At 37.4% G+C, this 16,893-nt stretch overlaps 1 protein-coding gene across 8 annotated transcripts in view; it reads right to left on the bottom strand.

The window, feature by feature from the left end:
* The window catches only part of Mtmr1 (myotubularin related protein 1), a 60,385-nt gene that overhangs the window by 33,824 nt on the left and 9,668 nt on the right, over positions 1-16,893 (bottom strand). The window contains exons 3-7 of one of the 8 annotated variants that reach the window (XM_040744714.1): positions 12,360-12,383; positions 11,553-11,579; positions 10,067-10,117; positions 5,753-5,828; positions 184-278 (exon numbers count right to left, since the gene is read on the bottom strand). In XM_040744714.1, the coding sequence (XP_040600648.1) occupies positions 184-278; positions 5,753-5,828; positions 10,067-10,117; positions 11,553-11,579; positions 12,360-12,383 (273 nt within the window). Of the gene's footprint in view, positions 1-183; positions 279-5,752; positions 5,829-10,066; positions 10,118-11,306; positions 11,340-11,552; positions 11,580-12,359; positions 12,384-16,893 lie in introns of all 8 variants that reach the window. The other 7 variants (XM_040744719.1, XM_040744717.1, XM_040744716.1 and 4 more) reach the window with 7 other exon arrangements.

Raw genomic sequence — 16,893 nt, 5'->3', positions numbered from 1 at the left:
CAGACCACAGTGACACTTCCCGTCCAAATCTAAGTGCAACTTTAACAATTTTGATTAAGATCCAACGTCTCTTCAAACTGACTGTCATGTAGTATCCCTGTGATGGGAATTCGGGGGAATGTTTACTTTCTTCTTTTACTGTTCAAAAGATTTTAAAACCAAAAGATACTTTAAAAAACTTACCCTTTCTACATTTTTGAAGTACATTTTGAAGTCTGTCACTGTCAGGGTTCCACTCACTGCTCCCATAAAGGGGCAGATATACATGACATCTTTCACTGAAAGAAGAAAACCAAGTATCAATGACTTACATACTTGTACCTCTGTAACTTCTAGTATGAGCTTCTAAATACATATTCATGATCTAGTCTTGTAGGAATTAAGACTTCAAGGAGTTATATCATTTATTATTTTACATAATGAGATAGTCTTCTGATATAGTTCAATACAACCCTGATTTGCTACTTAAGGAGGCCTTAAATAAAAAACAAAACAAAAAACAACTTATAGTATGTTTATCTTGTCCTTTTTTCCAAATAGTTAATATTTTCCCTGGCTGAAAGTTGATAATGCTCAAAATATTAATTATACTCTGAAGACACTAGGCTCTCTTCCTATAAACTGCTGCAACCCAAAACTAGTAAAAGCTAAATACTGTCTCTTTGAAGAGAAACTTCTTTGCAGCTGAAAAAAACTTACACACCATCAATGAAATAGAAAAAGACTTATTTCGTGTGCTGAGAGTATAGCTCGGTGCCTGAGGCTCTAGGCTGGTTACCTGTCAGGAGGCCTTGTTAAAATTCCTTATCAGCCAAGTGTGCACACCTTTAATCTTAACTACACTACTTGCAGAGTCAGGAGGATCTCTGTGAGTTTAAGCCATCCTGATCTACATAGTGAGTTCCAGGGCAGCCATATAGAGACTCTATCTCAAAAACAAAATTTCTGAATCCAAGTTAACTTTCTGCTTGTTATCAATCAAATATGCACAGCATATTTAATCCCTGTGAGTGTTAAAAGGATCACCTATAAAATAAAGTTTGTGTATCTTTATGGTTTCCCCAAAGTGACATTCTACTGCAATGTTGGAGTGACCAGAACACATAGAATAGCTAAAGACATAATTCATAATAGTAGGATGATTCAGTCAACTGTCAAGAAACTCTCCTTATTTTCCTATAATATGTACTGAGTGACTTCTCTTTCTGGGGTTCTGGGTATAATATAGACAAAGTCCCTATTCACAAACAGCTGAGTACGTGTGAGATTTGACATAGAAAATCACCATTATACTATAGCATAATAAATGCTACTATAATGATGTGGACACCTCATTAAGAGTTAATGAATCACTTTAACTCACCAGGGAAGCAGACCGGGGGAGGGGGGAGGAGAGGAAAGGGAGGGAGGAGAGAGTAGTGAGTCATTAGAAGTTTGTTACTCTGGCTACATCAGAGGGTTCAGTGAGGGTGTAGGGTTAGATAGGAGAGCAGGGAAATGTACTGTTGAATGCCAAGGCGTCATTAGTGTGCTTTCCTGGGGTGATATTTTGTTTGTGCTTTAACAAATAAAGCTTACCTGAAGACCAGAATGTGGAGTTAGCCATAGAGACCAGGCAGTGGTGGCACATACCTTCAATCCCAGCACTCAGGAGGCAGAGGCAGGCAGATCTCTGTGAATTCATGGCCACCCTGGGCTACATGAGATTGATTCCGTCTAAAAGAGAAACAGAGCCAGCACTAGGGAGTTGGAGAAAGGAGTGATATGGCTGGGTGGAGAGAGAAATAAAAGGTGGGAGGAGACAGGAGCAGGAGCTCATTGCATTGAGTCTGAAGATTCTTAGGGACAGGATTGCCCCTTTGATCTGAGAATTTGGTAGAGGTAAGAACTAGTGACTGACTGTTCTGCTTCTCTGACCATTCAGCGTTTACCCCTATATCTGACTCCAGTTTTTTTTATTAAGACCAATTAGAATTCACACTATACTATCCTTAAAAGATAAAAAATAAAAGCAATATCCTGTGGATTTATAGCATATGGATGAGTAAAATGAAACTCATTATTTTGTATGCTAATTTACAAAAATAAAAAATATATGAATATTTTGAAATTGAAAATAGGTGTACCAAGTTAATTATGTTAATTAAGAAAAAGCTACAATATCTATAATAATATGAAACAATGAGTTTTTGGAGCAAAGAGTATTACTAGGAATAAAGAAAGAAATTTTCTACTAACCACAAGGTCAATTCATCACGGCATAATAATTATAAACATTTATGTACCTAGAACTTCAAACCAGAGGAGTAAAAGTGATTGATCTGCAATGAGACACAGATATCCACCATAAAGGAGAGAAGTATAGGCTGAGTAAAGATACAGAAAGTGAAATGATACCAACAAACTCAACCTAATTGACATCTATACTACTTCCAATTCAATAATAGCACAACACATAGTCTTTTGAACAATATACAGAACACTCAAAAGACCATATTTGGGGCCATAATACAAGTCTTGAGATATATTCAAATCATAATATTTATGTTTCCTGAACACAAATGGAATGAACTTACAATAGTAGAGTATTTGAGAAATTTATAAATATGCAGAAATTAAACAACACTATTCATTTTGTTGTTGTTGGTGGTGTTTTTGGTTTGTTTGTTTTTCAGACAGGGTATCATCCAGCATGTGCTGACTTCAAACTATATAGTTGCAGATGAACTTATACTCCTGATTCTTCTGCTTCCACTTCCGAGTTCTGGGATAAACAACATAATCTTAAGTAACCCAAGTGTCAAAGAAAAAATCAAAAGCATTGAATGCCATGAAAATGAAAACACAAAATCATAATTCATGAGGTGGTGGAAAGCAGTGATTAGAGAAAAATCCAAACATCCAAACTAGAAGAGAGCAAAGATCTTAAATCAATGATGGCAGTTGCCCACTTAAGCTATGAGGGGAAGAGGAGAGAATGGAACATGGATCGAAGAAGACCCTAGGAAGCAATAAAGATCAGAGTGTGAATAGATGAAATAGAAAACAGACACAGTAGTGAAACCAAAAGCTAATTCTTTGATGATTACCAACACCGTTGGGAAGCCTTCCAGGCAGATTTATCTGGGAGAAAAGAGAGCATGCACATTACATCTGCAGCACAGGCGTAAGGGCCATATCACCACCAACTGTGCAGATACTAAGAAAACATGGTAAGTAATACTTTGACAATGATTCCATAGCTAACATTAAATGGTTGAATTTTGGAATGATGTAAATTACCAATGCTTTCTTGGGGAAAATGATAAGATAAATTATCCAACAACTACTCAAGACACTACATTAAGTAATTAAGACTTTTCCACAAGATCCCCCAAGGAGGGCCTCACCTTCCCTGGAGAATGATATGGGGATTGGGTAGGGGGCTGGAGGGGAGCTGGTAGAGGGACAAGGGAGGAGGAGTGGGAAAGGGAGCTGGGACTGACATGTGAAACATTCATGTTTCTAATTTAAATAAAAACATATGTTGAGGGGAAAAAAGACCTTTCTACAAAAAAGTCAGAATCCAGGTGGTTTCTTGGGTAAACTACAAAATTGTAAGCAAGAAATAAATTCTTTAAAAAACAAAAGCTAATAGAGAACACTTCCCAATTCATTCTCTGAAGTTAGCATTACTGGTACCAAAAGCTGACAATGTCATTACAAGAAAAGAAAACTACAGGCCACTTTCTGTCATAAATACAGATGCAACATTCCTAAATGCAATTATAATATATCAAACATAACAATCTATAAGAAGATGATACATGATAAGAAAGTAGTGTTTATCCTAGGACTATGCTGACTAAACATTTAGAATGAATTGATGCTATCTGCCACATTACAGGCTAAAGAAAAATAACATATTAATTGATACCAAAAACATACATTTCACAAAATTCAGTTCCTGACTACAACTGTTACCAAAGGTAAGAGTACAAAGAAATTTCTCTGATATGATAAAGGACAGCAACTACCTAGAGTCAACATCATATTTAATGAAGAAAATCTGAACATTTTCTCAACATTAGGAATAAGAACATCTACTCTCATCCCTTCTCCTAAATTTCATGTTGAAGGTTTACACAAGAGAAAGAAAGCAAAGACATTGAGACCAAAGAGGAAGAACCAGAACTCTCCTACACTGCTGGATGTAGTCCGTGTGTTTCTTAAGTTAATGGCCCACTCTATTCCTTAGGCATGTGTACAAAGAGAGCATGTGTATAAAGGCTTGTATAAGAATGTTCATAACAATTTTATTTATAATACAAAAGCAGAAGAAACACCACAAATAGCCACAAACCAGGGAATGATTGTTAGCTGATGTCACAATGTGGTTGAATATCAAAACAATTAGCTGAAGGAAGTTAAGCAAAAAAACCCTTACAATTTCACTTCTGGAAAGTACTAGAAAGTATAAAATAGTCTACAGTTTTGTTAGATAGAGGAATGCACAGGAAAAGAGATGAAAAGGGATGACACAAGAAAACTACTGGTGGGGGGTGGATAAGTTCATCACCCTAAGAGTAACAATGGCTTTCCCAGTGTATACTATATCAAAAATCATCCTGCTCTAAAATAATACTCAATAGGGTGTATTTTACTTTACAATGACCTACTTTAATACTTTGTCTCCAGGAACATATCTTATTTAATAGTAGGGGTTAATTTACTTACCCTATGAAAGCCACTGGGGGAATTTAGAGCATACTTACAAACCTAAAGGATGTGCAGCTGTCCCTAACATGTACCTGTAAGATATTTCCAATAACTGGGAGAGGTGTAGGGCTATGTGAGAGTGTCTATCTCACAAAGCTACATTTCCAGAGTATAAAAGAGATACAAACAGGAGAGAATGAGGCTCAGGTAAGACAGCACAACCATTCAAATGATCCTAATATGAGATGACTATATTGAGAATGAACTCCCATGTTGGGAGAGTCATGAAGGAATAAGCAAATAGCCCAGCAAAGTCTACTATCCAACCCAGCCAATTGAGATGAAAAAGTTCTACCCAGAAGCCCCTCCTATGCACCATCTCTTGAGATGCATGGCAATTTATCATGGGAGGTATGGTAACCCTCATGTCATTACCGTTATATGCCTGGGTGCCAGTATGTGCCATTTTCTTCCACTAAAATTTACTTTCAATAATCACAAAAGCTAACAAAAATTATTTGTGAAGTTCTCAAAACTGTTACTAAGATAATGCTATTGAGGTCTTCTACTGATAAATTACTGTATGTTGAAACAGTCAACCAAAGCAGCAAGCCTGCATTACATTGGGTGTCTAATCAGCTCTTATTTCATGAGGAACAAGTAGGCTTCTCTTCATTTGGTAAACACTCAGCTGCCACTTACCTCAATTCCCTACATTATTCCATTTCTTTCTCTTTTTTTTTTGGTTTTACAAGACAGGGTTTCTCTGTACTGTTTTGGAGGCTGTCGGTCCAGCCCAGCCTCGAATTCACAGAGATCCGCCTGCCTCTGCCTCCCGAGTGCTGGGATTAAAGACATGCACCACCACCGCCCGGCTATTCCATTTCTCAAGGTCAAGAGATTGCCAATAAGAATGAAGAGGCCTAATCCCCTAATTCCTTTTCCCCTAATTAAATCAGTGTAGCTGATCTCCAACATAAAACATCACCTATGCTTTGAAAGTACCATTTCATTTTATAGATTCCTATAAGCAAACAGTATACATTAAACTTACCAATGGCCTTAATTGATTCTCCTGGAAAAAGTGGAGCTTCTTCCATCTGTGCCAGTTTATTTCCATCCCTTAGAGCCTGGCAAGAACCCAAACAGGAATAAGTCTCACTTTCCATCTGTATATTGAAAAGAATGCTGGTATTCTGGGATCTCTTGATAAAGCTACAGAAGCATGCAAAAATGTATGCCCCTCCCCCTTAAATTTTTTTTAAAAGCTTAGCACTACAGGGCATCATGCTGCATAGTCTAGCAAATTGTTACACATATTTACAATTAACAGTTAGAAAGCATTAATACAGAAATGGCTTGACAGGACAGATAGATACTGTAATCACTACACAGACAGCTATTGTAAGGTGCCATCAAATTTGGAAATAAGGTCAGAAAAAAAATGTTATCTTCTGAGCATGAAACTAATACAAATAAAACGCTAGAGGAGCGGTGCTTAGCCAAAGTAGAAATGACCCAGACTATGAAATACTTTGGGAATCCCTAAGGCAAAATTACAATGACCAGGGAATGGTCTTAGAACATTGCACAACTAAGGAAAGCCCTAGGTTCTGGCACTGAGGCCCAGCTACATGCAAACATGTACATGTATGTGTGTGCATGTGTACCAATGTGTGTACATACATTTGAGTGTGTATCAGGGTGCATAAAATGGGAATGTCATTGTTTGTTCACTCTGGGGTATGATATTGCATTGGCAGATAAGAATACAAGTTGAACACCTATAATGTGAATATTCCAAATAGTAAATGCTTGAAAATATGAAACCTTTTGAGAGCCAACATAATGCCATAAGTAGAAAATTCCATACCTGACCTTATGTGAAAGATTACAATTAAAACATACATATGCTAAAAATTATTGTATAAATTTTCCTTCAGGATATGTGTGTAAGGTACAGAAGACACACAAATTTGTGTTTAGACTTGGGAGTCACCGGATACTACAAAATATGAAAAATTCCAAAATTTGAAAGACTTGTCTCAAATATTTGAGATAAAGAATACTCAATCTGTAATGTAGTGTGTACTGTGGGCAGGATGTGTTCATCACACATTTCTCAAGGCCAATTCATTTTCATAACTAATTTCACACTCTTTAAGAAAACTGCTAATGAGCTAATAGGTTCACTGGTACAATGATGCTAAAAGAAGGATGACTGGGCAGTGCATGCCCATATTCCTACTACCAGGCTGTGACTTGGGAGCCAGATTCTTGTAAGTTTCATTATATGGTGCCGGATAACTCAGAGGGGAGCAGAAAATGGAGTTCTTGAACTACAAAGCTAGGATTGGAGCCTAAACTTGAGGCCTATCCCAATGTAGTGCCACCCTCTGAGTTGCTACCAAGGAAACCAGTCATTTTCTCCTTGGCATGTCTGATATGGTGTGTCCTGAATAAGAATAAGATGATCAAAACACCAGCAATTACCAAGCTGTATTTCACAGAACATTAATTTCCCGAGAGATGTAAATAGGTTTTAAAAAAAGACAGGGAAATGCTGTGTTAGATAAAACAAATTAGGCTTTTGAAATAAAGTGAGCTAGGCTAGGCTTTAGTGTGTTAATGCACACCAAATCAGCAAGAGGGCACTAGAGTACAACACATGCCTCCTACCTCCTCAATCAGGGAGTGCTTTTTCAGGAATACCTGTTAACACTTGGGAGGGCATTAACATGCATCAGAAAACAGGGCGGGCAATGCTGATCAAGGATACGGTATGTATGTCTCTTCCACCGAGAGGGTAGAAGATTACATAGTCCATCCTTTTCTTATCAAAAGTGTACTGATAAAATCATTTATATATGTATTCAATTTGAATTTTTAGTACATATTGGTTAAGACATTTTTTCAGCCAAAATTTTCTGTAAAATTTTGATTTTATAGTGATAGAGATCAAACCTAGGATACTGTATATGCTAAGCAGGTATTCTATCACTAAGTCACATCCTCATTTTAACATTACTTTTAAGACTTTCTTATAAATTTGGCTCTCTTTTTCCATTCAGTGCCCAACTTAGTCATTTCATTATACTTGTTTTGATCCCTGGGTATCAAACCCAAGGCCTTAAGCATGCTCTACCACTGAGCTCTGCCCTCAGCTCCATTTATACATTCCTTTTTTACTTATATTTGATTTAGGAATATGCCTTTTATGCAATAAAGCATAAACTAATATTTATACTTTTAAATATTTGGTTTTATAAATGCTTAAATACTAAAAATCTTAATAGAAGCCTTAATTTGAAGGCCTGCTATAATTTACTGTCTGAACTACTGACTAATTTTATGGCATAATTACCAAGTAAGAAGGCTACTTTAATCAATGACGGAGTTGTAAATTACTTCAAACGTTACATTGTTAAAACTTACTTTAATGGGCAAATACTATACTATAAAACTGAGATTCCATAACTTAAATTTAAAAATAACTGAGGATAAATTGTTTTGGAAACTATGAAAGCAAGCTTCTCTAATTGCTAGAATCTGGAGGGGATTTGAAAAGAGAAGACACCATTCAGCTTTAGGGCAAGCCACATCAAACATTTCCAAGACTTCAAGCCCAGGCTAGTCAAAGAAACCCTGCCGGAATGCACAAGGCTCTCAAGATGAAGAGTAAGGAACAACTGGTTCTCTTCTTGTCCCATATTCACAGTCAAATATGACTGGAAACACTGTGCGCTTTTATGAGTCATAAATGTGTTGGTGAACACAGTAAGATAAACAAAACGTTAGCTAAACCAGGCGGTGGTGGTGCACGCCTTTAATCCCAGCACTCAGGAGGCAGAGGCAGGTGGATCTCTGTGAATTCGAAGCCAACTTGGTCTACAGAGCGAGTTCCAGGACAGCTAGGGCTGTTACACAGAGAAACCCTGTCTCAAAAATCAAAGAAACAAAAACTTTTACTAATGATCATTGAATATGGGACATGTTTTTAAATGATGAAAAAGCACTTATTAGAATAACACAAAGAAATAGCCCCCAATGCTTCTGATTCTTCCATAAGAGAAAGGAATGCATTCAGCTTTAACATAGGAAGTCAAGAGACAATAGAAGACTCATTTTGGTGAGTATAGTAGATTCTCTTTATGAAGCTGTGTTAGGAGATGGGACTCACATTTGTGCTCTATTAAGCTTTTACTGCAACTGTCAGGTTGCACAGGACATGATTTGACCCTTGATTTATCCAACCTACATGCAGCACAATTGAAAGATAGAATAAATTTGATCTCATAAACATACCCATTGTTCTTGGTGCCTCTAATTGGGAATGTTGCTCAGCTGAGCAATTCCCTATGAGCTCACCTCAACCTTAGTGCTTAGATCCTGAATGTCTAGCTGAGATCTACAACTTCCTGACTTTGTCACTGAGGGATCCAACTCACCCAGATGACTATGGCTTCTCCACAGTTTTTCATGAGCATGACTCTAACCTTCCAGGTGGACAGCTTATGTAACAGTTGTATGCCCAAAGCAGTGATTTTCTAATTGAGTCCTAAAAGATGCTTCTGGAGTCAATGAAGGAGGGTGTTTCTGGGCAGGTAATGGAGGACAAAAGCGAGGCTGAGCATTTGGGGCCTTCTGGGCATCCCTAGCACAGCTCTTCTACAGGATTCTCCTACTGGGATTCTATAACAGTAGCAGAAAAATCACTACTGCTTCATGAATCTGGAGAATATCTGGAAGTCTGAAGCAAACAGTAGGATTCTGTACTCTGATTAATAAAAACAAAATATATATGCTCATTCTACAAATACAAAATACTAGGTGCTGTGTTAGGCACAGATCATGTAAGTTCAAAGTTTATTTTATGTGTATGGGTGTTTGTCATATCACATGGCCAGAAGAGGGGATTGAATCTCCTTAGAACTGGAGCTACAGACACTTGTGAGCTGCCTTGTGGGTGCTGGGAATCGGAAGAGCAGCCAGTTCTTTTAACCTCAAGTCCCACTATGCAACTCTGAATAACAAAAAGTCCACACCCTTATAAAGAACTTGTGGCATTTGTGTTTACCCCTCTAGGTCCTCACTAAAAGCACTTCACACTCTTACAGTGTATGTCATGTAACCCTATTTTGGGAAAACCAAGAAGTGTGAATAAACCAATTTCTAGTTGACAAAATTGTTGGATAAACCAATTTTTGCAAATAATGTCATAATGGAATCTAACAAATATAGACAGGAGAGCACTATTATAGTGGTAAAAGCAGTTGGAAAGCTTTGCTTATTGCCTAGATATCTAGTATGAAATGGCTTCTAGATACACGGGCTGTAGCTACAAACATGAACATGTAGAACTTGCCACCTGATCAGCTTCAGCTTCAGAAGGGTAGCCATTGTGTTCTTCCTCTAGCTCCTGCACAGCACCAGGTGCATGGACAAGAAAAGGCAGAGAAGAGAAAGAGAAACACGTGCAAACAGACAGGTGAAAGGACAGAATTGCTTTTTTAAGAGACAGTAACCATGTAAAAGTTGACAAACCGTTTATGGCTTTGTAAATCACACTTGCCCCCTTCAAATTAAGGAAATAATGTGTGGACCATCTATAGCATCCTCAGGCTAAAGTGTAGTGTCTATTTTCTGGGTTTGTGTAGGGGTACAAAAATGAAAAGCAAACAAACATCATGGATTTCAAACAATGCACTGTCTTTATAAAACTAAGCAACACCATAGCAAATAGCAAAGAACATAACAGGCACATGATGTGCTCATAAAAAATAAAGCATACCACAGAAATCACATAAAGGGCAAATCAAAATACAAAGGCGGCTCATACACAGGTATTTTAGACAGAGTAAGTATTTGCATATTCTATAGGACTATTATATTCCCCAGGGGTAAATTTCATTGCACTCATGCACATAACACATGCTCAACATTTTACATATAATATACATAATATACATATGTGTATTAGTTTATTACTTATTACCAGTTAAACACTGTGACTTATAATCAATATCACATTAATATTTCTAACTACAGTATCAAATTCATGCTTCAAAAAACTTAAATGCCACACATTCTGTTTAAAGGTATGCTATTCTTAATTTTTCATAAAATCAATTCTCTTTTGAAAGTTTAAAAACTGTACTATTAACTCAACAAGTGGTAAAAAATGATGTGACTGTTTAACATGACAGGATTATATCCCCTTTTAAAGTGGTATCAAATCTCTAATAGTGAAAATAATTACAATTTAACAGTTTTACTTTATGAAACTAGTCCAAATGGCTACATTTTTAGGGAAACAGAAGAAGTAGAAAACTTTGAAATAATTTACTACTTCACACATTTACAATCTGGTCAATAAATTTCAGTAATTACAGAACACATTTTATAGTATATGAATTTATAGCTACTCATCATGGCAGTGTAGATTTTAAATGCAGCCTGTTTTGTTGAAATTTCTAACTTTTTACAAAGACCTCAGAATCATTCTGTGATTTTTAAATGTTAAAACAGAAAAATTAATGGATATCAAAACAGATTCATACAGTATTTCAAAGCCCATGCAAGTACAAAGCCAAACTCTAATACTTAACTGTATGAATCAGTAAAGAAAGTGATTTTACAAGCTGAAGAAAACAAGGTAAGATGGTAAAGCAACTAGTATAGCAAGAATTTTACTTAACCTAGTTATTTCTGTACAACTTCACTGGCTTCAGTAAGATTATAAATTTCAAACTGAAGTAATTAAATCATACTATGAAAATCCAGATTGTTTCCATTTAATGAAATAGGTTAATTTTTTCATATCTGACACTAGGAGTTAGATGCATGCAAATTACCAATCTTTGTCTTGCTTTATGAATATTCTGAAATAGAGGGAAGGAAAACCATGAGGAAAATATAAGTTACAATTCACTATATCTGTACTTTTAAAAATGTTGATTTTTTAAAAATCTTGTTTCAAGATTAGCACTTAAATTTTTTTGGAGTGAACATGCAAACACAAGCATGACTTAAAGTCTTAGATTGGCTGGATAACAAATGATCACTTTTTTGGTTGCTAAGTTCTTTAGCACGAATCACACAATAAGCACTGTACATGTGTGTGCGTGTGTGCATGCGTAAGTATGTATGTGTGTGTGTGCGTGTGTGTGTGTGTGTGTGTATGTAAAGCAATAATAATAAAAGAAAAAGAGTCCATCAACTCCAAAAGAGTGGGGGACATGAAAGGGGTTCAAGGGATGGTAGCTGAGAAGGGATGGAGGAAGGAAAATGGCATAATTCTGTTTCAATTAAAAGCACATTTTTAAAAAGAGGCCCACATAGGCCTAGACATATAGCACCACCAGCCATGATCATTCATTGAGTCAAAATTCATGTGGTGTGAGGAAAGCCAGTACAGCACACTAGTAACAAATTTTGCATCCTCCCTTCACACACGTAGGCTTTTACTGCACATTTAAAAAAATGTAGCAAACAAAGCATTTCCAGTGAACATTTAAAGCTATGACACAGCAGAGCAAATTGATCAGAGTGACTCATAAAAACCAGTGAGAAGGTAAAGAACACTAAACAGACCAAGTGTTCCATAAAGCACAGACATGTATAAGTAGGAGGCCCATCTGCCAAAAGCCAAATATCCTTACCCTGGTATCAGGCCTCCTGAAAACCTGTTAGTTAAAATACAGAACATCATCATCATAGAAATGTTCTTATTGACCTGTGAATTATGCCATTAGATTCAACAGCTTTGTCCCTAAGAAATATTTTAATCCCCTGTAACATATTTACCCTCAGTTTCATCCAATTATCAAATCAATCCTAACACATTTGTCCTCTGATTTTCAGCCAAGTATCTACTTTGGAGAAGTGTATCTCCCTCACCTCCAACTGTTTTAAACATAAATCCTTTCCAGAAAGTGCTTTCACGGGTTATTGTGAACAGGCTGCATTTCAAAAGTAAATGTTTCTATTTAGAAAACTTAAGGCATTTTCCATATAGAAGCAATGCTATAAAAAGGGACTTAGGCTCTTAGACCAGCCAACAAATCAGAAAGCCACAGACTGAATCCAGAACACAGTTTAGCTATATATGAAGTCAGTACCTAACCGTGAGATAATCACACAGTTTAACCTGATTTCTATTTAAATTTCCAATTCCGATTGGGACACCAGAATTAAACTCTCTGATCTGGTTACCTCACTGGAAGCAAAGGGTGCCTCTCTGATGGACATGGCAGCAAAGAGGAAGTTGTAGGGAGGAAGAGGTAGTTAGTGGCTGTCCCTGAAGAGGAGGTGAAATAATCATTTACATAACTGAGGGACTCTGACTTTGGCAGTCTTATTCTTGTGCCTGTGGCCTGTGAATCCTAACTAAACATACAGCCTCTGTGTGAGAAAGTTCAAGTCAGAAGAAACAGCACACGTGGACAGAACCTTAGAAAAACATAGTTGTAACATTCTGAGGGAGGAGTTCCATGTTTCTGTACCCTGTTGCAAAGTCTACAGTGCTAGCATCCAATCACTAGATGTAGAATGAGAAACACATCATCAAAAGGAACAATTGCCAGGTTATTAACTTTGTGGATTTACTAAAGAGAGAGAGAGGCACATGAATAGGAACACAAGCTACAAAGGATAAAAAAAGAGTCCAAACGGAATTATCTAGAAGACATGAGTCATCAAATGAAAATAGCAGCACAAAGCATAGAAATACCTCCCTACAAGTCACTGGTCAGGGAGGACCCAGGTCACCAAATACCACAGGTTATTGTTGCTGCCTTTGGTTACCCACATACTCTGGCTGCAAAACAAAAAACAATTCTCAAACTCTCCAGAAAATTTCCTCCCTAATGCCAGAAGGTGCTCTGTGGGCTGATGTAGGGAGAAAAGATAATCAAAGTTGTTACACAGTGCTGGGCCCAGCATACTAAGGTATCAAGTTACTAGAAAAGATATGCTCACTAGAGCAATAGTAGCTGACTGTTAGGGAGTAACTGGATGCTTTCTGATTAGATTTGAGGTCTGCTGCACAGAAGGGAATGCCATTCTTTGTTCTGGAGTCCTAGTAAAATATCCCATGTCTGGTGAGTTTATAGGCCCTAATGTAGAACTTTCTATTCTTCCTTTCCTTAGTGGTCATGCTATCAAATTGCCTTCTAAGTATTTGTATCTATACCTATAGACCTATTCTGCTCTCAACCTTAGATAAGCTTATGTTTGCAGTGAACAATATGTGTAATTTGTCAAACTGCTGAGAATAAGATGTTGAGTGTTTGGCCCTGAATTAGACATCTATTTCCACCATCCCCCTTTCTGCCACCAAGGCTCAAGGAACATTATGAGGAGGAGGTGGTGGAAAGAACGTATTACGTAGAGATGGTGAGAAAGAGTGCTATTAAATGCTGTGTTCTGAGCATGACATGGCTATCACAGTTACATGCACATGACAATACAAGGTAAAGCCAATTAAAATCCTGACGTGATTGGGAGTACATGGGGAGAATTAGAGAGGGGAAATAGAAGCAGATGTGATCATAGGTCATTTTAAGCATTGAAATTCTCAAACCAAAGAAAAAAATTAATAAGAAAGAAAGTATTCTTTGCAGCTAAAAAGGTGTTCTGAATTAACTGGTAATATTCTTCAAAGTGAATTAAAGCCAAAAAGTTCCTAAGCAGAGACTTTTTGGGTTAAGAATCTTAAATCTGGCTTTTGACAGGATGCGTTCAAGTATCAAAATTTATTGTTGTATACTTTAAATATGTAAAGTTTATCACTTCTCAACCGTACCTCAACAAAGTTGGCTGAAAGTAAACAAAAGGAATATGTGGCTTATGGTAATAAAAGCCTCAAAACTGGAAGGCTCCCCACCAGAGCTTCACTCTGGACCACTGCACTTGATTAGGCCAGTTTCCAATTCTGCTAACCATTTCCTCCATCACTATCAGCGACTTTGCTTTACTTCCTGATATAGCACTTTAAAACAGTGTTTATTGACCTTTCCTTTTAGATGAGATAATACACTTTCTCAAACTACTAGTCCCCTCTTCCCATTCTCTGCTAGTCTAAAGTTCATTTTTAATTCTTCCAGTGATTTCCTTCTGCAGGAGTTGTGCCTTAAGACACTTGAGTCTTTTATGTTCAAGCCAATTCTCTGAACGCCTGATACATATGAACTCTTTTTATTTTTAGGCTAGTGGAGATAAGAATTATGCCTGACCCCATTACTTTGATGAGAAAAGAAAGTTAATAAAACTAGCCAAAAAAATTAAAAAGTCAGTGAAATAATTCATAATGATATTCTGCTACACTTTCAGACTGGAGCCTAGCACAATTGTCATTTGAAAGACCTGATCCAGCAACTGATGGGAGCAGATGCAGAGACCACAGTCAAACATCAGGCAGAGTTCAGGGAGCCCTAGAGGGGAAGAGATTGTAGGAGCCAGGAGGGGTCAAGGATACTATGAGAACATGGAGCCCAGAATCAACTGAGCAGGGCTCACAAAAGACTCACAGAGACTGAACTGACAATCAGGGAGCCTGCATGGGGCTCACCTAGGTTACACTTGAGTAGCTTGGTGTTTTTGTGAGACTCCTAACAATGGGAACAGGGTCTCTCTCTGACTCTTGCCAGCTTTGAAGACTCTTCCTCCTATTGGGTTGCCTTCTTCTGCCTTAATATGAGGGTTTGTGCCTATTCTTATTGCAACTTGTTATACTGTATTTGGTTGATATGCCTGGGATGTCTGCCCTTTTCTGAAGGGAAATGGAGGAGGAGTGGATCTTGAGGAAAAGGGAGGTGGAGGCAAGGATTGGGAGGAGAGGAGGCAGGGGAAATTGTGGTTTGGATGCAATATACGAGAGAAGAATAAATAAAAAAGAAAAAGAAAAACTGTCCAAATGTAAGGTGGCAGAGCTGCTGGTTAAACCCTGATTTTCCAGCTTCACCTCTGCTCCTCCAGGAACTCTGCTATTTTCTGGGATCTCAGCATGGATCTGACTAATTAACACAGAAAGTTCACTTTGATCTCTCTGCAGTACACATAGAATCTCTTAACTTGGTTTAGGTTTGTTGAAGAAGCGAACAGCACCCTGCCAGTCATCTCTGTTCTTCCTGTCTCCACTCATCTACTCCAGCATGCTGTAGTATTTTCACATGTGTCCCAATGTGTAAAGGTAAAGGGACAGAGAGCAAGATATGAATACTAGAAGGAAGCCTTCACAATAATGTTTTTCTATAGAAATAATGTCTACTGCATAGCAAAGTAGATGCTGAGTCTAAAAGACAGATGACAGAACTTCTTCCCAGTGTCTTTGCTATTACAAGAAAATAGCCAGAAAGGTTGGAGAGTGCAATAACACATTTTTAGGCTCACACAGTACTTAAGCTGCTATAAGGAAATCCTCAGCAGCCAAGTTAGGAAAGTGTTAGGAGGTTTGCAGGGGCTTGCCTCAAAGTCCTGGGGGTATGTTTCTCTCTGCATCCTTTTGCTCCTCTCCTGAAATATGCCCTTTCAGATACACACAGAAATTTCCTTCCTGCTGGAATTGGATTCTGATGTAAGCCTTAAATCAGAAGGAGCCTAGGTAGTCTCCCAATGTATGTCCCAGGAGGTTAATTTTCACAAAATAGCATTGCATAGTTTTAGTCAACATACTTCTCTTAAGGTTCATCACAGTTGAGGAGTATATCACTATATCTTTTTTATTGTTAGCCAATATTCCAATCATCCTGAGAGGCATGTGGTAGTATCTCTGCGTGACTTTAATTTGCAAGTCCATCCTTACTCCTTTTACAATGATGGTGATGAACTTTTCATGAGCTTCTTTCTCTGCCATCTGCATGCACTTCTTTTGTGAAAGGCCTCAAGTCTTTTGTTCATTTTCATTGTTAGGTTTTGAGTATTCTTTATGTATTCTAGATATTTACGTTTATCAGGTATGAGGTGTTCAAATATACATTCTCCTGCTCTGTAGCTTGTCAATTTTGGGGCACTGAGATTTCTATCCAGTTTTTTCTTCATCACTTTACCGAACTTCAGGTTGTACTTGTGTTACTTTATATTTAGTGTGAAAAACAAAAATATATTTGCTCTACTTTTACAGAAGCAGAAAAGCAAGTCTCAACATTTTTAAAAAGTAATTCTTTTTCATAAGATGATCATCTTTTCTCATCTATT

Source organism: Mesocricetus auratus, unplaced genomic scaffold, assembly GCF_017639785.1.
Source record: "Mesocricetus auratus isolate SY011 unplaced genomic scaffold, BCM_Maur_2.0 Super-Scaffold_100003, whole genome shotgun sequence".
NCBI lineage: Eukaryota > Metazoa > Chordata > Mammalia > Rodentia > Cricetidae > Mesocricetus > Mesocricetus auratus.
Note: the sequence above shows the minus strand (reverse complement) of the source record. Positions and strands in the feature narration are given on the sequence as shown.